The sequence below is a fragment of the Echinops telfairi genome, unplaced genomic scaffold, assembly GCF_000313985.2.
Source record: "Echinops telfairi isolate 266 unplaced genomic scaffold, ASM31398v2 ScPeMD7_23;HRSCAF=83, whole genome shotgun sequence".
In the NCBI taxonomy this organism is placed as follows: domain Eukaryota; kingdom Metazoa; phylum Chordata; class Mammalia; order Afrosoricida; family Tenrecidae; genus Echinops; species Echinops telfairi.
This window is the reverse complement of record NW_022103920.1, coordinates 22,825,617-22,851,280: the sequence shown is the minus strand read 5'-3', so window position 1 is coordinate 22,851,280 and position 25,664 is coordinate 22,825,617. Positions and strand designations below refer to the sequence as shown.

General features: G+C 40.2%; 1 protein-coding gene and 1 pseudogene across 12 annotated transcripts in view; one reads left to right on the top strand and one right to left on the bottom strand.

The window, feature by feature from the left end:
• Positions 1–25,664, bottom strand: part of CADPS2 (calcium dependent secretion activator 2) — a 382,815-nt gene that overhangs the window by 289,546 nt on the left and 67,605 nt on the right. For all 12 annotated transcript variants that reach the window (XM_045288824.1, XM_030885179.2, XM_045288828.1 and 9 more), the window contains exons 3-5: positions 23,650–23,730; positions 17,027–17,263; positions 8,492–8,613 (exon numbers count right to left, since the gene is read on the bottom strand). In XM_045288824.1, the coding sequence (XP_045144759.1) occupies positions 8,492–8,613; positions 17,027–17,263; positions 23,650–23,730 (440 nt within the window). The remainder of the gene's footprint in view (positions 1–8,491; positions 8,614–17,026; positions 17,264–23,649; positions 23,731–25,664) is intronic.
• Positions 25,563–25,664, top strand: LOC115869306 (annotated as a pseudogene).

The following is a 25,664-nucleotide window of genomic DNA, read 5'->3' as shown; positions in this document are numbered from 1 at the left end:
AGATGGCCGCTTGTTTACCTTCAAGCTTTTAAGACCCTAGACGCTATATCTTTTGATAGCCGGGCACCATCAGCTTTCTTCACCACATTTGCTTATTTACCTGCTTTGTCTTCAGCGGTTGTGTCGGGAAGGTGAGCATCCTAGAATGCCAATTTAATAGAAGAAAGTATTCTTGCATCGAGGGAGTACTTGAGTGGAGGCTCAATGTCCTTCTGCTACCTTAATACTAAACTTATAAATATAGGCTCATAGATCTATTTCCCCATCCTCATATAAATATATTTGTACATGTCTTTATCTAGACCTCTATAAATGCCCTTTTCCTTCCAGCTCTTTCCTCTATTTCCCTTGACTTTCCTCCTGTCCCACTATCATGCTCAGCAGCCCACGATCTTTTCAATCTTCTTAACTAGCACCACCGTTAAGATGCATTGTCTCTTTTTGGTTCTTCCTTATTCAATGTCCAATTTTCACGTGCATATGAGGAAATTGAAAATAACGTGGCTTAGGTCAGGTGCATCTTAGTCCTCAAAGTAACATTCTTACTTTGCAGTACTCAAAAATGGTCTTTTGTAGTAAATTTCCCCAGCATAATGCATCTTTTGATCTCTTGACTGCTGCTTCCAGAAGCATTGATTGTGGATCCAAGCAAGACAAAATCCATGACAACTTCTGTCTTTTCTCCATTCATCGTGTTGTCCATTGGTCCAGTTGTGAGGATTTTGGTCTTCTTGACATTGAGTTGTAAGGCACACTTAAGGCGGCCATCCTTGATCTCCATCAGCAAGTGCCTCAAGTCCTCACTCTTCTTGATCAAGGCTGAGTGATCTGAACATCGCAAGTTGTTAATAAACCTTCCTCCAATCCTGCCGCCACATTAGTCTTCTTAGAAGTCAGCTTGTCGGGTGATTCGCTCAGCAAACAAACTGATCAAGCATGGTGGGAGGACACAACGCTGGCACACACCTCTCCTGATTGTACCCTTGTTTTGCAACTCGAGAACCCACACCCAAACACTTGCACATCATTCCCTTTTGGGTGGTATTATTAGGGGTGTGAGGTAAAACGGAAAGACTTGCATGTCTGAAATGGTAAAAAGAGAACGAAAAAACAGCTAGCAGCAAGGTTTCCATCCCTCGTTCAGAGAGCAAAATGTTTCCTGGTTCACTGAGAGGCTACAAACGACAGCTCACAGAAACAACAGAGTTTTCTTCCTGAGTAGAAACTGCCATCTTTCCACATTCTCTCCCTTACATTAAAAACAGAGAAATGAAAAACAGAACTCTAACAAAGAAGGCCTCGCCTCTACTCTTTAGAAATCAAACCGGTCACGAGGCGCTAGGTCCCCAGTTCCCAGGCCTGCGTCAGCCTCACAGGCTTCTTCCACGCAGCTTCTGGCAGGAAGGCTGAGCTACGGGAGTGAGCAAGGCAACGGCTCGAGATCCCCGCTACACTTATTGGAAATGTGGACTAAATAAGGCACTCTAATTAGTACCAGGCAGAAGGGGGAATTGATCTCCAACAAAGCACAAACTGTTGAAGCAATAAAATTTAGAAAACGTGTCTGAGGCATAATTCACAATGATCATGGGGAGGATGAGTCTCTGTCCTGCAGGGCAAGGCAGGTTCAAGCTGAACGTCCCCACCTGGCTGAGAAGCTGCAGCCGATCAGCACACAGGAGATACATGTTTTTCTTCCTTTAATGTTAATCCTGCTTCTTGAATGCAATGATAAATATAAATCTTTTAATACCTTTTAGAAGTTAACTCAGTGGCCTGGAGGAAACACAGAAAGGCAATTTGAGCCAATTTCCCTGTGAGAAAAGCAACACAGGGTGATTACCGTCGAGAGTTCTGGAGACTTATTGCAGGATTTTCCCTTTTCACTCCCAAGTACTAAAGATCGTTTAAATTGTTCACTGGCATTTCACTATTACTAGAATCCCTAATGCTATGAGCACAGTGTAGGCTATTATTTGGACATACATATCCATGTCACTGACCAAATACTGAAGTAGCAAGTAGTTCGAGATTTTCCAGAAATCACGCTGCGTGCAGGAGACTGCATACCGTGTGATATATATACGTGGGAAATATGGAGAGGAGTCAAGTTTGAGGGTGAGAAAGCCGGTTCGCCTTACCTGGAGCAGGAAGATTGAGAATGGGCCCAAGAGAACTTTGGTTGCTGACGGAAGTGTTCCAGAAGTAAATTGCCACAACAGTTACATAACTGTGTACATTTCCTACCAATAATCCCATTCATCAGGGTGACATTTTGTGGCTTAAAAATTATACCTCAAAGAAACACAAAGAAAAAGAAGGAGATGATGATGATAAAGAAGAAGTAGGAGAAGAGGAGGAGGAGGAGAGAAAAAGGAAGAAAGAGGAGGAGGAAGCAGACGGGGGCAGAAGAGACGATTACATGCTGCAGATCTTCTCAGAGGGGTTGCCCTCTCAGGTGGGAAGATGAACTAACAAACACAAGCTCCATAAAAGGGTTTCTCCAACAAGTGTCTGGGTCATTTTTCAGGAGTACCAAGACCATAGTTCTCTCAGCTTGGCATGGCAAGGCAGGACCAGGGGCTTGTACTTCATCGTTTCCCCACAGCTGAAAAGCAGGTGTTAGGGCTGTGAGCCAGTGAGTTGACTGTGACCTCTATCAGGCCTATGTGATAGCTGAACGGTCTCAGGGTTTCCTGGGCTAAAGTCCTTACAGGAAAAGACAGCTGGGTCCTCTCTCTCAAGGAGCTATGGATGGGTTTGAACATCAGTCTTCTGGTGAGCAGTTGAGCTCTTAACCACTGTGCCACTGAGTCTCCTTCACATGGCCAATAAGTACATGGATAAGAGATCCACATCATAAATTAGCACATAAGTATAAACAAAAAACAATAAGCCACTTCATACCTACTCCACGAATATTTAAAAACCAGATAATAAGAAATGTGCATGAGGGCATGGATAAATTGCTGGTGGAAATTCATAAGGTCACGACCATTTTCAAAAACGGTTTAGCAAGCTTTTCATAAAGTTAAATCCAGCATTTCCATTCTTATTTACTTTGAATATCCAAGAAAAAAAGAGAAGTACATATGACCTCATTAAAACTTGTACATGAATGTTCATTGTAGCTTTATTTATAATAACCCAAAGAAGGACTCAAATAGCCATCAATTTAGGGATGGATAAACAAAATATAGGATAGCTGAATAAAGTAATATTAATCATCCATAAAAGCAATGGAGTACTTAAGCATGCTGCAACATGAATAACTCTTTTTTTTTTCTTTAAACTTTATTGTAAATTAGGTGACGTTCACGGAACAGATCACAGGTTTATATCCAACAATTCATACACTGTCTGATTCAATTCCTTCATCGCAACCCCTTAATGAACCATTACTTACCTCCCTTCCTACCTGTGTTCAGTTTCCACTCCTCCTCCTTTCTGAACCTCTGAACTTTATCCTTTGATCTCAAATGGTTCATTACTCAACTAAAAAAATTTTTTATTGTGTATTAGTTGGAGGTTTAATAATATGAATGTCTTAACTAGATTATGTAAAAAAACCCAAGTATTATAGAATTCTGTATCTCTAGAACATTCAGAAAGGCGTATCCATACGGAGAATAAACTAATGATTATTTAGGACAGAGAAGATGCCAGCATTAGGCCTGATAGCTCAGGAATTTCTTTCTTTTTTTTTTTTAAAGGAGTTTCTTTCTGAAGTGGTGAAAATGTTCTAAAAATGGATTCTGGCGAGGGCTGCACAACTCAGTGAACATAGGAAGTCCCCCACCGCCCCGCCCTGAATTGCACACTTTAAATGGGTGAAATGTAAGGTAAGTGCATTTTATCAAGCTCAGGTGCTACTAGAAGGATTGGGGGAAGGGCGGAGTGTAGGAGAATTTGGAGGGTTCTCATTCCTGCCTCTGCCCACTGACTCCGCTGCTTTCCTGGTTTCCCTAACATGGTCCTTCCTGAACGTGCCTCCCCCTTCTGTTGATACCTTCAACTAAGACTTCTGATTTATGTCATGCTATTTTAACTTTATTCAACTCTTTCTTTCTTACATGTCTTAATATGTCAGTGGGTAGCTTCCCCCAAAACACTAACTATTGCTTCCCAAGGTGATTACTCAGATCAACCGGATTTCGCTTTGGGTCCCTTTTTATGTTTTTTGTTTTGTTTGTTTTTAAGATGTACAAATGCGCTTTACCCAATTGATGTGTGTATGGATTGCAATAACAGTTGTACGAGCCCCTAATAAAATGTTTAATAAAAAAAAAATCTCTGGAATCGGAAAATGCATGAAGACAACATGTTAGTAATAATTTCCAGGGATTTGGGAGAAGAGTAGTGGAAGGTTATGATTGAAGGGACACTGAGAAACTGTTTAGGGTGATGAAAAACTGTGGGACTAGATTGAGTAAAAGGAATGTAATTAATGTCACAAAACACTGCCTGGTCCTGCGCCAACAGAATTATTCCTATGTTTGAACCAAATCTTATGTTACATAGGTATAATCATAATAAAAAGGTTTAATTTCAAAAAAAAAAAAAAAGAGGTTGAGAATGCTTTGCTTCACCTACATTCCTCTGAATGTGTGTTTTACCTTTATCATTCTTCACGATTATGCAAGCAAACATTTGGCTAACCAAACACTTAGGTTTATCTTATTGCTAGAAAACACGAGTTTAAAATATACTTGATTAACTGACGCTTCACCTCTTGCTTCTCTTGGCTGGTCAAGAGCAGACTCACCACTCACGGCTGCCCCTGCCCACCTCTCTTGTCCTCTGGGTCCCACCACCAGCATGAAGCATTTGCTAGACAGCTTTTCTTTAAAACAAATATGAAAACCAAAGAATGATCACCCAGACTCCTAGACCCTGTGAGGGGCAGTCTGCTTCCTGATCTCTCACAACAGCATCTTCAAAGAGGGTTTCCCCTCATTGTTTCTACTTCAGCGCCCAACTCTCACCACTACAAAGGGGTTTCCAAAAGTTAGTGCCACTCCATGGGTCAAACAACAGAATTGTATGTGAATGGATATATTGGATTGTGTAAGATACGGCAGAAAAAATATTACAGGGGGGAAAATAATAATAAGGGTTCCTGGGGGGCAGAGTGAGGGAGGGAGGGGATGAAGGGGAACTGATATGAAGGTATTCGAGAAGAAAGAAAATGTTTTGGAATGATCGTGGTAGCAATTGTACAATACTGCTTGATGTGACTGAACTATGGAATGTTATGATACTTGTAAGAGCTCCAATTAAAATGATTAAAAAAAAAGTTGGTGGGAACAGTCCATGATCTTTCCATCTATATTCCAATGGACTTTTTGAATTCTCCTTGTATTTGTCAGCTGGAATAAACACAGCAGCCTCAAATATTCGCTACGTCTAAGCCATAAAAACAAGTTCAATCAACTGAATCAACAGTACATTCTGACAATGCTTACTTGCTGCTGAGATACGGCCACGGACAGAACAGGATTTCCTCCCTTTTGTCAAGAGGCAGGCAAATGCAAGTAAACAAATGATAAGACACTTTGGTCCTAATTGGACATTTCCTCACAGAAGTGTCACAAGGAAAGAACGAGTCAGCCAGGGCAGCACAGCATCGGTGAAACACACAGCATTTCTCTAGTTCTCTAATGCTTCCTCCTCCCCACTCTCATGACCCCAGTTCTACCATACAAATCTGGCTAGACTGGAACAAGTACACTCTCATCTGTATGAGAGCTCTTGACACACGGAATCCAGGACAGATAAATCCCTCAGGAACAGCAATGGGAGTAGCGATACCATGAGGGTAGGGGGAAAGTGTGGGGAGAAGAGGGAGAAACAGGGAACTGACTACAGTGGTGCACAATTTCCCTCTTCCCCAGGGGGATGAACAACACTAACGTGGATGAAGGCGGACAGCAGGTGGTGTAACATATGAAATTAATAATAATTTATAATTTATTTATCAGGGGTTCATGAAGGTGGGTGGGAGAGGGAGGGAAAAAAGGAGCTGATACCAAGGGTTCAAGCAGAAAGAAAATATTTTGAAAATGATTAAGCCAACATATGTACATATGTGCTTGATACAATTAATGTTTAGATTGTTATAAGAGCTATAAGAGCCCCCAATAAGATGATTTATTAAAATTAAAAAAAAAACCAAACCTCAAAACCACATCAGTCCAAGAATGAAAGAGCCTGCTTTAGATGCGGCTATCTAAAGGATAGGGCTTCTTGGAGGTAGTGACGTTTGAAGTAAGATGCTCAATGGCAAGTATCCGGCTCAGCAATACTAAGATTAAGCTACTATCTGGGAGGAACTGCATGGAGTCCAGAGGAGCTGACTAGTGGTGGACAGGGGGAGAGAAGATAAGAAGAGAGCCCCTGCAATGAGACACAGGTGGATGATATTTTCAAAGGCAGGTGAAAGTTGGACAATGGATATGTTGGTAAAGAACACTTAAAGTACCATGGCCTGGCAGCAGAACAAACACATCAGTCTGAAAAGAAGTACTGTCAGCATAGCCCTTTGAAGTAAGGCTTATGAGACGTCATCTTACCTATTTTGGACACGTTATCAGAAAGTTCAGTCTCTAGAAAACACTGTGCTGGATAAAGTAGTGGGCCAGTGAAAAAGGTAACCCTCAAGAAGATGGCTCGACAGGGAATCTAGGACGGAGGAACCTCTCAGGACCAGGGGTGACAGTGGCGATACCAGGAGGGAAAAGGGATGTAGTAGGAGGGAATGGATCACAGGGAGCTACGTGTGGCCTCCTCTCTGGGGGACGGGCAGCGGAGGGGTGGGTGAAGGGAGACACCGGACAGTGTAATATAAGATACAATAATAATTTATAATTTATTAGGGGTGCATGGGGGAGAGGGGAGGAGGAAGGGAAGGGGAGGGGGGAAAAAAGGAAAATTAGAGGCTAGTGAATTTTGGGAGTGATGAAGGCAACAAATGTATAGATGTGCTTTACACAATTGATATATGTATTGTGATGAATTGTATGAGCCCCAATAAATTGATTTAAAAAAAAAAAAAAAGAAGATGGCTCAATAACGTACCTGCCAGAATGGTCCTATCTAATAACATAATAACAATGGTGCAGATTGGGCAAGACAACAGAGTTGGAACAAACCTCATGGTACCTAACAACAGATAGCAAGGCAGATCATCAGGCTTTGTAAGGCAGAGTGAGTTGCTTGGGCTTCATCCTTTACAATCCTATAGTACCCTGTGCCTGCCTGACCTATTACATTTAACCAACTCTGTCTCCTTGGGACAACCCACCCTCAGACTGTGCTTGACCAAAGAAACCTGCAGGACCATGCTCATCCTTACCTTCAGTGACTGGCCAGGATCTCAACAGAGGCTTTTTGAATAATCAGGTCACATACTTGATGGTGTGAAAACGAGTCTAATTTCTACAAAACCTTCTGCAGAAAGTTTAAATGGCAGAAGAGAGCACAGTGTTTTCTAAAGGCAGCACAGTGCGCCATAGTTCGGCATTGGGCTGCTAACCCCAAGGTCAGTGGTTCAAACCCATCAAGCTTCTCTCTGGAGAAAGAAGAGGCCGACTACTCCCATAAAAATTTACGTCTCAGAAACTCTTTATAGGGCCACAATGATCTGGTATCAACTTGATGGTGGTGGGTTTGAGGTTGCAAGGCAGTGAACATGTGAAAGTCGGGCAAGTTTCATAGTATTTCCTCAGGCCAGCCTGGTAATTTCTTCCCTAGATGGTGATGTGCCCCGATTCTGCGCCCATTAAAAAAACACCTTCCAAAGCTAAGGAAACTCATCCCTAGAATCTGACATATAAAAATCACAACAAAGAACACCTTTCTCATCCCTGATTACAGCAACGGTAGTCGTGGACAGTTCTCTCAGGAAAGCCTCCACATAGAACGGTTTTGAGTCCTGACAGAATTGTGGTACCTGCGTGTACCACGTCCACAAAACCACTGCATTTTACACAACACGATGTTTGCAAACCACACAGTCCCCTCTCCAGCTACGTTACCTGAGTGCACTGTGCACACTACATACATGTGCACACACCGATGTCTGTGTCTTATGTGAAGAAAATGTACGGCACGTATACACAGAGAAGGAAAAGCTATTGGGCTACAATTCTAACAGCAGCACTGGGATCCTGTACTGCAGTGTTAGTGATAGTGGTAACACATGCTTTCCTTCCAAAGGATTTACATCTGATTGCTTAATTATTAGCTTTACATTTTCACGCTACATTTTCTGTTTGTACTACAGAAAATAACAGGAATTCTGCTATGGTTTTAATTAAAGCATCATTTTTCAATAAGGCACCTGCTGATTCTGACACAGTTGAAACAGAGCTGGTCAAAAAACAATTTCAGAGGGTAGTACCATACAATTCTGTAAAAAAAACACAACAAATGTCTCTTTGGGAAGGGGAAACAAAAAAAGAACAACGCAGTATGTTTTCACATGGCTTACTGTGGCCGAGAGGCTTCAGCCTGGTCCGTCTGCAGCTTTTCTCCCCCTTCGACATCCATGGTACAGTAAACGATTCGATTGGGTGCAACTGACTTCAAGCCTTGTACTTCCATTATGACAATCTAAGCATAAGAACAACAGTTTTTACAAAGGTGAACTTGGCAACAGTTGGCAACATACAGAAAGGGTCACATGGGCTACAATGAGGAAGGCTAATTGAAAGAGCTATCTAGTGATACGAAAGGTTATTTCTTTTATCTTCCTTATAAGCCACCTCTGTCCATTGAAAGGTACACTGGTGGCATAGCAGCTTAAGCATCAAGCTGATAAATACAAGGTTGGGTGGCTTAAACCCACCAGCCATTAAGCCTCAGGAGAAAAGGTGCTTCAGTCTGTTTCAGTAGAGATTCCCTACGGAACAATTCTATTTGCCCGAAATTGAGTCAGAATCAATGCTGTGTCAGTGAGTCATCCATTCACTGAAGGTGTACTAGGTAACATTTGAGAATGTTGGGTATCTGAAGAAATATGTTCTGCCAGCTGTTAAATGAACTCTCAAAAATCAAAAACAAAAAAAAACCCAAAACAAAAAGAAAAAAACAAACTCACTGCCATCAAGTTGATTCTGACTCAAAGATACCCTATATGGCGGCGGATAACTAAATATGAGGGTTTCTTTGTCTGTACCCCTTTACAAGAGTAGAAAGCCTCGTCTTTGTCCCACGGAGCCACTGGCAGCAGCCCAAAGTAGAATTCACTACGCCATCAAGGTTCCTTTTTAAAATAAAAATGAAGCTAAAGTCTTAAGAGAGAAGGTCTAGTGAGTTAAGTGAAATTTAAATCGGTATCCTTAAACACTGCCTGAGTACAGCAGAATTATAAATGAAAATTACATGCACACAACAAAAGCAATCTAGGTCGAGTTCCCTATAAAGCAGCGGCTCTCAACCTATGTGGGTTGCAACCCCTTTGGGGGTTGAGTGACCTTTCACAGGGGTCCCATAATACCATCAGGCAACACATATTTCCAATGGCCTTAAGAACTGAGACACCGCTCCTCTATCCATCCTCAGGTGAGTCTGCCCATGTACAGATACGCCCACATACAAGGACCTGGCGTAATGACATCATCATGCCAACCCCATCGCATACACCCCATACAAATACAGGTGCAGGTGACAGGGTTGGCACCATAATGTACTTATGCAGACCAGTCACACATGTAGAGAGCAGCCACTGTGTAGGAAGCAGCTGCTGTGTTGAAAGCAGCTACTCTGTTAAAAGCAGCTACTCTGTTAAAAGCAGCTACTGTGTTGAAAGCAGCAGTATCGGAGGTAAAACCTCACTTCATGAACTACAATTACTGAGTAAATGTAAAATCATGTACTCTAAAATCATCAACTATTGCAAAAAACTATCTGTACCATCGGAACTTAATCTGGATGCTGATCGGTCTTTTTATAGTCCACTGTGGTTGATGTGAATACTGCCCCCTTGTGATAGTAACAGGTATGTAAAAAAAACAACAACACAGAGAATGGTAAATCATGGGAAACTTTAATGTACTATACCAGGTATCATCTTTTGTATTATTAAAGATATTGTTATCTATTATTACTTTCATTAGCAAACCATCCCATGACAATGGATCACAAAGAGAAGAACACTAAGAAAAGAAAACATGGTGAGGAATTTTTATAGTATGATTTTACCTCAATAATTACAGCAGGAATTGAGAAACCGCAATGTATTATTTGTTGTGAAGGCCTGTCAGCTGAATCTATGAAGCCAAATAAACTAAAACGCCATTTTGAGAGCAAGCATCTGAGCTTTGGCAGCAAGGATACCAACTATTTTAGAAGCAAAGCTGATGGACTCAAGAAAGCCAGACTTGACACTGGTGGCAAGTACCACAAGCAAAACGTAGCAGCTCTTGAAGCTTCATATTTGGTGGCACTCAGACTGGCCAGAGCTATGAAACCTCACACCACTGCTGAGGATTTACTGTTGCCAGCGGCCAAAGATATTGCTCAAGTTATGATTGGAGACGAATTTGTTACAAAATTGAGGGCAATTTCCTTATCTAATGACACCGTCCGTAGAAGAATAGATGACATGTCTGCTGATATTCTTGATCAGGTAATCCAGGAAATTAAATCTGCTCCACTTCCAATATTTAGCATCCGGCTTGATGAATATACAGACATTGAAAACTGTTCACAGTGACTGGTTTACGTGAGGTATATTAATGATGGCAACTTTAAAGATGAGTTTCTCTTTGGCAAACCTCTTGAAATGACAACCACTGCATGTGACGTATTTGACACAGTTGGTTCATTTCTGAACGAGCCTAAGATCTCCTGGGAAAAGGTTTGTGGTGTTGGCACAGATGGTGCTCCAGCTATGCTAGGATGTCGATCTGGATTTCAACGTTTGGTACTGAACGGGTCACCAAAAGTCATCAGAACTCACTGTATGATTCATCGGTAAATGGTAGCAACAACGATGCTGCCACAAGAGTTACAAGAAGTAATGAAAAGCATCGTACGTTCTATCAATTTTGTAAAGGCGAGCACTTTAAACAGTCGACTGTTTTCACAACTGTGCAATGAGTTGGATGCGTCGAATAATGTTCTGCTATGTCACACTGAAGTGAGATGGCCGTCGAGAGGAAAAGTTTTAAAATGTGTTTCTGAGTTTTGTGATGAACTCAAAATGTTTTTTAATCAGAAAGCAAGATCGCAGTTTGAAGCACTTTTCAGTGATAAAAGTGGACTGTAGGAAATTGCTTACTTGGTTGACATCTTTGCTATCTTGAATGAATTGATCACTGCAAGGACCAAATGCAACATGCCTCGGTTTGTCTGAAAAGATCTGATCATTCCAAATGAAACTTCAGCTTTGACCAAAAATATTGGATAAAAATAAAATTTACATGTTGCCTATCTTATCTGCTTTCTTTGAGGAACATGATATTGAACCAGACAAAAGGATTATGATGATAATTTCTGTGAATGATGGTGTTGGAATCATCCAGGGGGGGCTGCAAAAGCAGATGCCTATACTTTATCCTGGATTGTGGGCTACAGGACAAAAAATTTTAACTACCAGGGGAACCACTGAGTAATTTTTTCCCCTGAAAAGTAGGTGGTTGGTCAAATAAGCCTGAGAACCTGTAGTTTAAGTAGTTGAGATTCCCATTCAATAATTTTCACACAAAGTATCCAGTGGTATTGGCTACATTCTTCAGGAAGCATGAACTTTCTCATTATTTGCATTTTTGGTGTTCTATTTCCATCCATCTAGTTTTCCTGTGCCCTTATATTTCAATTTTGCTTTAAAGTAACTCTCACCCATTTTGTCTCCTGTGTCATGTATTTTTTTTAACTGTGATTTTTATGTTTGAAAAACGGTTTCCAATTTTAATATTGCATCTAGAATTAATATCCTCATTAAACACACCCACACAGCATATATTCTATTAGCTGAAATGTTTTTTCAAACAACACATGCACCAAGAACTTCTCTAAATTATCAATACAGGATGACTTTATTCTATTGTACATTAATTTCTTTATTGATTTCATGTTGTATTTGGAGAAAAAGATGAATAGCTTTCATGGTATGTAGCTACCCAAATTCCATCAATATTATTTATTGATGACATATTTTATTATTAGCGTTACCATCAATCTTACATAGTCACCATAAATTTTACATAGTCATGAATCATGAGGCAAGCAGTCTCTAATTTAAAAAAAAATCCATCTTAGAAGAACTGGTTTTCATCTCAGCTCTGGTACAAAAGAAGGTTTATGCCTGTAAATATAAATGCATGTTCTGATTTGTTTCATAAAAAATTATCGAAACTATAAATTTGATTGCTCAAAATGAAAGGGTCAAGCAAAATAATTTAGCTTCCTCAATCAGAGGTTCTGCTAACAGAAATACAAATGCAAACACTGAATTAAAATAAGGAAACTGAAAAGAGGAAGAGAATTAATGGAGAGTTAACAGATAAAAAATAACATTTTTCACAGCTGCTCTAATATTCAGGGAAATTTGGGTGAAGTGCTAAATCGTGATTAAATAAGCTTAAACATACTTACACATTCTTAATGACTGTAGGTTGTTAGTAATATTAAAAGTGCTGAAGCCCTTACACAGCATAAATCTAACCAGGAGTCCACACAAATAACAGAGGTAACCCAATTTGTTAAAAGCCAACTGTGGGTATGCCGGCCTCTACGACCTTAATGACATCTTTCTTAATTTGGTGATTGGATTCTTGATGATTGCGGCATTTGAAATGACAAGACTGTGCAGCACAGCGTAAGCCTAGAGATCTGGAGGTCACTGCTCTCCATTTGGGGCATGGATGCTTGTGTTGCGTCTCCATCGCTGGTGTGTGTTTCATAAGCAAAGTGCAGGAGAGAAGAGAGCAAGCATCCGTGTTGGCACTATTTCTGCTATCTCCACTACAAGCCACTGCACGTGGGGCTTCCTAGAACACATGGCCTGTTTCAATCAGTTCCCACCAACACATGATAACGGAACTATAGAAAATAAAATCAATCTACATCGCATCTTCTCTTTTCTGATGTCTTTGTGACTGATGGATACAAGAAACATTATCCTTGGAGCAAAAAGAAAGAAGGCTTGCACAAAAAACAAAAGTAGCCCATATGCTTTTGACTAGTGCCTTGACCAGAGGCTCATTGTGAGGATATTATGGTGGGCAGAGAGGGGAACACAGGAGGAGAGGGACTCCACTATACAGAGAAGATGACTTCTCCCACCAGACCTGCCTGCCTTGACAGCCCTGAAAATACCCAGGGAAAGACAAGATATTCACACCAATGACACTGTTCAACTTACAGCAGACAGACTCCTACTTTCAGCGGTAGACATTTGCTTTTCTACGTTTATTTGACTAGGGAGTATTTGAACATTTTGTGGATTAGTTTGTCTCTTGTTTTAATATTCTCCCTGAAGACTTCTGAGTGGAAAACCTAAAGATAATCTTGTCTGAATAACTGCTAGTCATCAAACACTGCAGTTACAGTAAACTTATATCCACTGACTTGTGTACCAGGCTGTTTTAGGCTCTATTGATCTGTAAACTCCCACCTAGCACTTATTTTCTAATAGGCAAAAGCAAATAACAATGCACAAAATAAACGATGTGCTAGGAATAGAAGCCCTACTGTTGTAGTGGCTTACATCTTGCTGCTAATTGCAAGATTGGTGGTTCACACCAGTAGCAGCTTCATGGAAGAAAAAGAGGTTTTTTTTGCTCCCATACAGATTTGCAGCATTGAAAGTCCACAAGGGGCACTGTATTCTGTCTTATGAAGTTGCATCTGAATTGGCTCAATAGTAGTAAGTTGGGGTTTTTTCTGTTTCATGTTAGGAATAGAGTTGCTATGCATTGGAATCAGGACATTGGCACAAAACAATAATCCACCCCCCCAGGGGTATAAATAGCAGAAATATGGGTGAAGGGACACAGCACATTGGTGTAAGACTTGGAAACAATAATAATTTATAAGTTATCAAGGGGTCGGAGGGTGGGAAGGGAGGGAAGAGGAGGAGCTGATACCAAGGGCTCAAATAGAAAGTAAAGGTTTAGAAAATGATGATGGCAACATATGTACAAATATGCTTGAAACAATTGAGGTTTGCAGTGTTATCAGAGTTGTAAGAGCCCTCAATAAAATGATTTAAAAAAACAAGAAGAAATGAAAAGGAAAGAAGACCCCAAAGAGATGGATTAAAAAAAAATAAAAGGAAATGCAAAAAAGAAATGTTAGGTAATAAATGCTGTGGGCATTCCTGGTTATTGCAAATAGTTATGCACAGAAAGACTGGCTATTCAACTCTATCCCAGAGTCCCTCTGACACAAGGCCTGGAGATCTTGTCTTGGAAGTCAGCCATTGAAAACCCTACATACATGTCACCATGAACTGGAGTCCACTCAAAAGCAACTGGTCAAGTCCATGCTGTGACAAAAAGAGTTTTGTAATGGGATTGGGACATGGTGAGTAGAGGAAGGTTAGGTCATCATTTTAAAAAGAAGAGAAAATGTGAGCAAAGCTTTACAAATCTGAATTATTTCCCTTACACATAGTCTTTGGCTCTTAGAAAAGTTCATTCTCTACTGTACCAACTGTAAACGTGTGTAGTGCAATGTGAGAACTTGAACTTGGGTCAGGTTCAGAGTTTCCTTAGTCTGCAAGCTGGGGTCTGAGGGTTGAGGACTCCAGTGAACAAGCTGCTGTCACAGGCCCTATGACTACGGGGTCCTGTGACCACCTGTCCGTTCTCTCAGCTGTGTAGGAAAAGCATTGAGTCCAGTACACTTAGCAGGATTTCATTTGGTTGTTGAACAAATGAGTATAAAAACCATGAAACTAAAACCTGACGCTGTGGAACAGATTCAGACTCATGCAACTCCATGTGTTTCGGAATATAATTGCACTATAGGGTTTTCTTGGCTGTCACCTTTATAGATCTTGGGTTGCTAACCATTAAGGCCAGCAATTCGAACTCACCATTTTTTTTTGTAGTAAAAAGAAGAGGCTGTCTGTCAGGGTCACTATGAGTCAGATAAAAAAGGAGCCCTGGTGGTGTAGGGAGGTATGCACTGAGCTGTTTACCACAAGGCCAGTGGTTCAAACCTATCATCTGTTCCTCGGGAGAAGACTGAGGCTGTCTGCTCCTGTAAAGACTTGACACCTTGGTAACACCCCCTCCAGGGAAGCTCTACTGTATGGTCACTATGAATCAGAATTGACTTAATGGTAGTGAATTTGGGTCTTGGATAAGTCAATGGTATGGTGTTTCGGAGTCTTTTTGAAAATAGATTGCCAGGCCTTTCTTCACTGGGTCAACTCCCAACTATTAGGATAGTTGCCGGGACACATAACTCTGACTTAAAATACCGTGGGATCCAGAGATTAGGTCCATAATGTGCTATGGTAGAAAAATATTGGCCTTAAATAAGCATAACAATAGAGGACGCCAGATTAATTCTTAAATATGCAAGCTTCTTAGACCGTGCAAAATGAAGTTTCAGCTCAGATTCTCTTTCACAGACTGGCAATAAAGTATGGAATAACAATTCATTGTTCCACTTAAAATAGTGAATAACAGCCTAATTTTGTTTTCAAGAGAAAATAGAATTCCTAAGAAGCTAATCGCTTACAATGTTTATGAGTGTTAAATAGTGTAGAAAGGAGAAAATGTTTTGAACTGTTTTTTAGGTCTGCATTTTTTAAATGAAGATTTTGAAATTGATGCTTCATAAAGATTGTAAATATAGAAATAACTATAGATTTAGACACTAGAAAAATACTTCAAACTACAAAAAATATTTTTAAAAATATGATTAATGAGTTTAATGAGATTAATACACTTTTATAGAAAATTTGTATTGGAATTAAATAGGTGACTTGGTTTTCTATAAAGTATTTAAAAATAAATAAGTAAATAAAGGGGTTAGCAATAGGAGAAATTAGGCTGGAACAATGATGAAATTCTATAGTAAAGAATGATACTGCTTCAAATGAAGCATCCCGAGTTTATGAAGCTGGAGAGATGGTGAAATCCATAGTAGATCATTGTGACCTGGTGTAACTGGAAGAATGCGGATTCGTTGGGGAGGTGTCAGTGGGATGGAAGCACTCCCCAAATATATGGAGAGGGATGGAGGATACGCCCAGAATCAACAGCTGTACATTGTGAGATGTCTGCTGTTCTGCAGCGTGCTTTTTCAGAGTTACCTTCCCCATACAAAGGAGCTTCAAAAGGCTCGTGGGAAAATGGGATTGGAAGTTAGTAGGACTTTGCACAAAGTTTTGGAAGGTCTCAGATATAGGTCAATCATGAAGAAATACAGGCATGAGAAACAGGGATCTCTTCAAGTTTGATGTCAGCATCTTTGGTTTCCAAGGATTTGAATAGAAAGGAACAAAACTGAAGATTTGAGGAACTCAATTTATAATCCTTGGCCTTTTTCTTTATAAAAATATTCACTGTGCCGATCCTTGTTGGGGGGAAAGAATGCTATTTTCCTTTCCATTATCTATAGCACCCATGCGGTATATTATATGATTATGGATCATCGTTGGCCTATTTGATTTGATTCTAAAAAGATGAGCCACTTAACGAAAGACATTACAACAAAGGGCAACCAAAGAAGCCGAGAGGGTTCCAACTTACGCAGTGAGAGGTGTAAAGCCTGCTTCACTGCAGAGGGGCTTTGTTATTGACTTCAGCAAGGCACTTATACTCTCCTAGTTGGCCTAAAGGAGACCTGCCTCAAAACTTGTATTATTTTACGGTGTAGTCCCCAAGGACAATTTGCATTCATTTGCATACACCGCTGGGTCCTCTAATGAGAGAAGAATAATTCAACCCCTTCAGAGTATATTACACTGCTTTATATTCTAACAGCTACCACAAAGGTCAGCAGAAGTGGTCTCCCAGCTTTATTTCTGCTGTCAGAGTTGAGCACAGGAAGTGCTGCTTACCTCTAAGGTGAACGACAGCACCACGTCGGACTTTGACAGCTGAATCTCATTCTCATCGCCCAAGTCCAAAAAGGCAGAATTCTGTGAGCGTTTCAATTTCTGCAATTTAAATTCTGGACCACCCTTTGATACCGGAAGACTTTCCAAATTGGCCATCAGCAAATTCACAGAAGACCTCAGCTCTTCTATGTACATGCTTTCCATTTCTTTTGCTATGAACTTGGGGAATCTTCTCTCCTTTAAAAAACAATTTAAAACAGAAAGCAATGTTACTCACACAAGTCACACGCCACTCAGCAGAAAAGACGATTCAAGTTGGATAGACTAGCATGTCTCAGAAAGTGTGACCATCTCAGCAATGTGGATGCCGCATGACACTGAACGGGTTCCAACTCATAGCAACCCTATGCACACGAGAAAGAAACACAGCCTGTCTTTGCTATATTTCAGCCCATTGCTGTAGTCACATTCGACATGCTTCCAGATGGGACCAGTCCCTACAGGAGGAAATCATGCTTGGTAAAGGGTCAGTGGTAAAGAGAAGGACCCTCGAGGAGATGGATTGACACAGTAACAGCAAGATATTGTATTTGCCGTACATGTAGTTTCTAGGACTTAAACCTCTCAGACTTTGGCATTCTGATTGTGTTAGTCGGGGTAGACTAGAGAAACAAATTCATGAACCTGCATATGTGTATAAGAAATTAGTTTTTATACAAGACCAATTGAAGAGTGAGAAAACATCCCAGCCCCATCTAGATCAAGTCCATAAGTCAGATATTAGCCCATATATCTGCTACCAATCTATAAAGTCCCCTTCAGATTCATGAAACACATGCAATGACATTGAGCGCAGGAAGATCACAGGCCAGTGAGTGGGAAGTCTTGTGAATCCAGTGGCATTGTAAGCATCTCAGTCCTGGCAGGGGTGTCCAGGTGGCTTCTCCAATTCCCAGGGCTGCATCAGGGTAGGTCCATGTGCCTTCTTCTTAGGGATATCTTGCAGGGAGAGAGCCGAGAAAGAGTGTCTCCCACCTCCAAGGAGGAAATACAGGAGTTTCCAGAATCCTCAGGAGAAGGCCAGGCCCACACAGAGGCCTCATTGGCTATGCAATGATTGACAGACTAGACCCCACCCCTTCACTATTAATCCTCAACTTGGCATGAAATTAGATTATGTAGCTACTACACCGGTTATATTTAGAGGTTCTTTGTTTCTTTTACTGAGGTACAAAATGCACACTTCATGTGTTTCCACAATATTTTTATTTTGGAAAAAGTTTTTGCTCAAGGAGAAAACAAATAAAAATATGACTATAAGTGTATAGCTGGAGTTCTAATGAGCCACCACTAGTTTTGATGCTTGGGGTTACTGGTCTCTAAGATGTTCCAGAGACATGTGTCTGCCTGTAAAACCAGGAAAATAAAACCCACTGCCATCCAATCTATTCCAACTCACAGTAACCTCATAGGAAGCAGCAGACTGCTCCAATGGGTTTTTGAGACTAAATCTTTATGGGAGCGGACAGCGTTATCTTTCAGGGCTCCTCCTTTGTCTGGTGGGAAACAAAGATCCATCACTTTGCCATACAATTGATCGGCATGGTTGAGAGGGTATGTTTTTTAGAGATACATATTTAAATTGAAAAATGCATATTGGCAAATAGCAACATAGCCACAGAACTAAAATGAACTCATCTCTCACTTTACATGAACAGGCGAAGTTCCTTTATGGCCAGAAGTTCAGCTTCATACAAAAGATTTGGAAAGTTTTAGATTTTTACCAAAAGGTCAATTTTTGTTAAAACTGGTGAGTAAAAAAGAAATTAGCAATCTGAATTTGGAAAATTTTAATTGTTCCATGAATGATATGCATATTGCTGGAAATTTGGTTCTTATATCTCTATAACCAGATTTATTTATTTTACCCAATTCAAAGGGAAGTCCAAATATTGATATTTAGAGTCATCCTGACATTGGCTGCTAAATTGCCCCAAGAGATGACAGCAGCAGCAATTTTTATCCCACAACCAGCAAATGAAAACCTCAATTTTCACCTTTGGGCTTCTTTTCATTCATCTTTGCCAAACTGGCCCTTAGGGGTTTTTTTGAAATTGTTTCTCCTAAAGGAAGACTATCTATAGTTTTACGATGTCAGAGGGGCATTTGAAGGTACAAAACTGGCTGGTGATAAAAGTCTAACATCACCACCTCTCAAATAACTACTTAATGCTCCAGAAAATCACTACCTTTTCATCATTCTAAATACAGCCTCCAAGATCTACATCTCTAGACGGTTGGAACACCTCTAGGGCACTCTCATCAACCTACACACATTCCCCGACTGCTTGCACCAGATCCTTCATAGGATGGAGAGAACATCTGGCCCCACTTCATGAATTGGTCTCAGAGTCTCAGGCCACCTGTGCTTTGTTTCCTCTAATATAACCTTCCCATATTTCTCCAAATATAATTTACATATGATCAATATTAAAATAGCATACCAACTGTCACAGGGGTATTCAAGACAATGACTACATTAATGATTAACTCTCCCATGGAAGATTCTTGCTTTTCTGTTTAACATGTCTATTGACTCCACAACAGTAGCTATTGCAAACTTAAGAAAAACACACAACCCACGGTGGCATAAATGGTTAACGCACTTGGCTGCCAACAATAAGTCTGAGGGTTCGTTTTCACCCAGAGGTAATTCAGAAGAAAGGCCTGGTGACTTATTTCTGAAAAGTCAGTACCTCAATGACAACTGACGTTTTATACCCAGCTATGCAATGAGATATTTTATTTCTAGTGTGTGTGTGTGTGTGTGTGTGTGTGTGTGTGTGTGTGTATGCATACTTCAAAGAATTTGTGGGAGAATTTCAATATATTTTTTCCATAAACTTGTTGAAGTCCCTTTGGACATGGGTGAACATGAGGGATCTTTAACGAGTCATGGGAAAAAATCCTTTATCTTTTCATTCTGATTTTCTAAAATCTTTCTGAAGCCCCTAAATATATGTATATGTTTACAGACTCACATGGGTTTCTGAATGGCTTTTGGGTTAAAAAGAAAGAATAATAGGTGCCCTAGTGAGTTACACATTGGGCTGCTAACTGTGAGGTTAGCAGTTTGAGGGCCACCAACCTTCTTCAGGAGGAGGCGGCTTTCTACTCCTGTAAGGATTTATAGTCTTTGAAACCCAGTCGGGCAGTTCTATTCTGTCCTATAGGGTTACTATGAATCAGAGTAGACCCGAGGGCAATGAGGGGCCACTTTAAAATTTGCCAAGAAAAAACCCTCAAAATGTAGACATCAGACACAAGGTGAGAAAAGCACGTGTTCTCGGTGTCATATGGGGCGACGGCCATAGAGGGATGACCTGGGGAAAGGTGCAAGTGACTGAGTACTGTTGTTTGAAGGTCTCTGTCAGTGCAGTTCCATGACATCTTGTAGAATTTTGTCTGGAAAACATTCAGCTAATGCGTTTGGCAAGCTGTCTTGAAGGTTAAAGTTTAAAGCCTTATGGGAAATGAATCACTTTTCAATCAAACACACCAATCTTAACTTTGCCTAAAAACACTTTGTTTCCCAAATGCTCTTCAGACTAACTCTGCTACCTACCTGGTTCATTCATTAACTATGAGTTAAATAAAATCTTCAGTGTTTGCTCATTTTGTATTTGCACGAGTCATGATTTTACCTTTTTAAAAATGATATTTTAGCAAAGCAAAGGTAACCTGGGTGTTTCTTCCAAGAGTTCATGGGAAAATTCCATTATCTTTTGTATTCCATTTTCCCATCACCTTTATTTATTAGTTCGGATTTAATACATATGACATATAAAAAATAACATATCAATCCGTATTTCAATCACATCAAGTAGAAATGTCCAATTGCAACCACAATCAGTTTCCAATCATTCCTTTTCCATATGGCCCGTCAGCCTTTTCAAGCACCCTCATACATTGTATCCTTGAAAGTTCTGGGGTCTCACTTTTGTGCTGATCCATAAGGTGACACTTTATGGAACTCTTAAAGTTAGCATATAGGAAAAGAGAAAACAAACCAACCAATTTGTACTTGGCTTTCACTAAAAACACCCACTCGCTATCATCTCTCCAAGAAGACACTGGCATGCATCATCAAAAATCAGTGTTTGATCAGATTTTTCAAACTTCTCAGGGAATAGACTAAATTTTTTTTCCCTGTATAGCTTTGGGGTTTACTGACAGTATTTCATCAACATTTTTAGACTGCTTGTGTTACCTCTTATTTAGAAATGACAAAAACAATTGTCCATCAGGCAAGCATGTTGAATCTGATCTTTTTAATTTGAACTTCACTGGGGTCAGGGCCGGTCTAGTTGTTTAACAAAGGGGAGTCCTTCCTATCGACCCTGATTTATATCTTATTCTCCACTTTTCAGGGGGGGGAATTTTTACTCTGCACCCTCTGGCAAGTAAAACGTTTGTACTACAGCTCATGATCCAGGATAAAGTGTAAGTATCTGGCAGTCCCCCACTCCCAGCCCCCTAGTGGGCAGTTTTCCCACTTTGGGAAAGACTGAGTGAGGGGGGCTAATTTAGTTCACTCTGCAGCACAGTTCCCTGCAGCTCTACTTCTTTCTCAAACTCACTGCCCCTGAGTTGATGCAGACTCACAGTGACCCTATAGAGCAGGGCAGAACTGCTCTGTCAGTTTCTGAGTCGGTACATCTTTAAGGGAGTAGAGAGCCTTGTTGGATAGGTGATGTCTTAGAATACATTCAGAAGGTTTACTAGAAGATCACGAGGCATTCATTTATCATGGAAATATTTCTGAGTCTTCTCAGACCCAAAAAGCAACCTGCCAAAGCCAACCACATAACCTCTGACACGGAAAATAACCTTCACATCCAGCGTAGCTCAAAGTGAGGGTCGCTTGATGGTGAAACGCTGGGTCTAGTCCTCAGGGCAGAAGCCTGGGGCACATGCAGCCTCTTTAAGAGCTCACCGGAAACAGTGTTCAACCCTCCCTTCACTTTCTGTCTTTTTGTCATAAAAGCCCAAACTGTCTTCGGCTGTCTCTTGATTGGTGAGAGCAGGTACTTAAGAAGGTCTTTTGTCAAAGCAAAGTGGCTGCAAGGAAACTTCCACAGATTGGGACATGCCACCAGGAGGGACTGGTCCCCAGGAGAAGGACATTGTGCTCGGGAAGTAGAGAGGCTGTGAAAAGGTGGAAGGCTCTTAGAGATGGATTGGTATAGTGGCTACAGCAATGGGCTCAACCATTATGATTCTCCTGAGGATGGCGCAGGTCTGGGTAGTGCTTCTTGTTGTACATAGGAATGGAGGCTTTGAGTCAGCACTGACAACTGCTATGCCTTCTCCTCTACTGTTCATTTTAATAAATTCTTAAGTAAACACAGCAAGAACATTCTTAAAGCTTATGTTGTATAAATTCACAAATACACATTTTCTCTGTAAAGCGCGCACACACAAAAGAACACATTCAATTGTTAAAGTCATTATTGGTGAGTCCTCTCAAATTCACAAAATATCCACTAATTTGGATGTGGGTCCCCTGGGTGTAAGAATACAAAAAACCCATCCAGCTGTACACTCAAGATTTTTGCACTGTACTGAATATATGTTATACCTCAACTGAAAAAAAAAAATCCTACATAGGGAGGATACTGGAGAGGGAGAAGACCTATATGTTAAATGTTCCAAGTGTCTGCCCAGCAGAAGAGAATAGTAGGAAATCTGATTCTCAGAACAATAAATAACATTATGATCAAACTCTACTAAGAAGACTAACCATTTTATAATGTTGAAGCAAATTCATTCATCAACCCACGACAACTAAGTTCTATTTTCTCAACAAAAAAAAGTATTAAAAAAAAAATCTCATGGTGTTTGCTTGAAATCAAGTCTATTTATAGAAACACAGTGAATTCACTAATAAAAAAATCAATGCATTATTATATTGTATATATTCTCTCCAAGGCTATGTATTGGATATTTCAAGTTATATTTTTCATCCATTTAGGGAATCATTAATTTGGATGTTAATTGGACACCATCATATGTCTAGTGCTATTAAACGCTTTGGAACATATTATATGACTGGAGGGAAGGAGATTTTTCTTCCTGTTTATATTTTTCTTAGTACAATACTAAAATGCTTCTAAATACCTACTTTTGATAAATATAGGCATTATTTAAAGGAAAAGAAAAATCTACATGTTTTCTCATTCAATTGAGATCAGTGTTTCCCCCAAATGGGAAATGATCCAGCAAAAGTAAATACTTACACTTCATCATAGGTTATAGGCTATCATACAAAAGCTTTTAGTTGCAGTGCCGAGTAATTTTGTTTGTTTGCTTTCTGAGAAGCGGGCAGCAGGCCAAGTGAGTCTGGGCCTCGAGGAGTCAGGCAAATCTTCTATGAGACTAGACCTGTGAAACGGCCCAGGATGTTCCATTCGGATAATGTGCATTCAGAGGATCTGGGGTTAAGAACGGAAACTAGGCTGGCTCACTGGACCTGTAAGACAGTCTTCTTATTCTCTGTGTTCACAAAGTCCGTGTGAACACAAGGCATGCACCAGGGGTGTCCTTCAAAGTCAATAGTTTACCTTTGCCATTTTCTCTGCCAGTTGCAGTCGACCATCAAGTTCCCTTCTGATCTGGGCTGCTTGTTCATCAGCGTTATCCAGCTTGAAAATAAAACAGAAAGCACACATCTGTGATTGCTTGATGACAGTCATGTGCCAATTTAACCAAGTATTAAATGACTTCAAAAATCTTGATAAGTTTTCTTGGCCCCCTCTAGGGAAAGGAACACACCACGTGGTCAAATTGGTAGGAGAGTTAAAATCCTTGAGTACGTTTTCATTATGATTTATTTTATCCCCCGCCCTCCCCAACAACAACATTTAATTAATCTCTAGGCTGCAACAGCTCAGTTGAGCAAGAATCTAATTGTGACGATTCTTTTTCCAACCTGTCCACAGGAACCGTTTCAAACCAAGGTTTCCTTGGGGTAACATTTGATAGTCCTTTAACGATTCTGTCCACACTTCTGCCTGTTGATCCGTTCTGAGTACTCCCAGAGGCAGATGACTCTTGCTCGGACCCACTCATGCATTTCTGGACTTCCTTCTGGGGGCTTTTAACAAAGACTCCCTTCATTTTTGGAGCAAGTTTGTATTAGTGCTAAACTGTCAAAATCCTATTTGATTGACTGGTCGAACATTCCATCAGTAAGTCTTCATATATTCCGCACTCTGGTACAAATAGATTTCTACTGACATGAAATCTATCCACACTTTATAGACTGGCACACTTTATAGACTGGCACCACATTAAGAATTCTATTCTTTGGTTTCAAGTTTGATTGAAAGAAAGAAAATCAGGCCTTTTTTATTTTTAAAGATACTCTCCATTTTGACAGGAAATTATTTTTGCTTCTCTGCTGGAGTAATCCTTTAACTTGTGTATACAGCTCCTTCCCCCTTTTCCTCATGGTTCCCTTTCCCCTGACTACTTTTAACATCTTCATTAGTTCACTATCAAAATGTGAAATATGAAATCCTACAAGAATGATAACTGAACCGGATGGGAAATTCAAGGCAAGATTGGGCGTGGGTGGGGGAAGGCAGGTATATCCCTGAGAAGGTGGTTATACATCGGTTGCTGGATAAACTGGATGAAACAACCTCTCATCTTGAAAAATCACTGAACAGTACTTATATAGAACCCAAGGAAAGTATACACCTAGTACTATGTTCCCAATTGGAGACTTTGGACCTCGTTTCTGTACAGCCCCTGATGAACTATGCCTTATGCAATAGACTACTGGCACTTTAGACTCGTCTTTTCACACAAAAGGCGCACACTTAGAAAGTTTATTCTGTACAAGTCAACAATTTATGTACTGCAGTCTGAAAAGCCAGGCTTAGACATGTGTAATTTCCTTTTTATAATAGTTTTAAATCCCATACCATTATCTTAAATTAATGATGCTATCCACATAATCACTTGATTTATAATGTTCTCTATCAGAATTATGAACCAGAAACATGTATAAACCAGAAACATGTGTAAACCAAAGTGAACCAGAAACATGTGTAAACCAGATACATGTATATAAAACATGTATATGAACCAGAAACATGTATAAACCATAGATACATGAATAGATTTTGGACTCACATAAAACTCTAAAGTGGTTTCAGTTTTCAATATTTCATTTTTTTAATTGAGGTTTTTTTCCTGCTTTGTTTTGTCACTGTTGTTGTTTTGATTTTCTGTTTATGTTTTACATGATTTTTTGGATATGAAGTCTGGGATAGGTAAATCTCAAGCGACAGTAACTGGATTACTGATTACCTAAGCGCATGGCAGGGGATGCTGGGTGGAAATGCGGAGCCAACAACGAGTATGAGAAAAATATGTTTGAAACTTGATTGTGGCAATGATTGTACAACCCTTAATACTACTGAATGATTAAATTGCATAGGGTATGAATTATATGCCAATAAAACTAGGGAGATACCATGATCACGAAGGTGGTTTTCCCAGGGCGAGGCTTATCCATTGCACTCCGGATGTGCTGACCCCTGCGATTTCCCCAAATGTGGGAAACTCG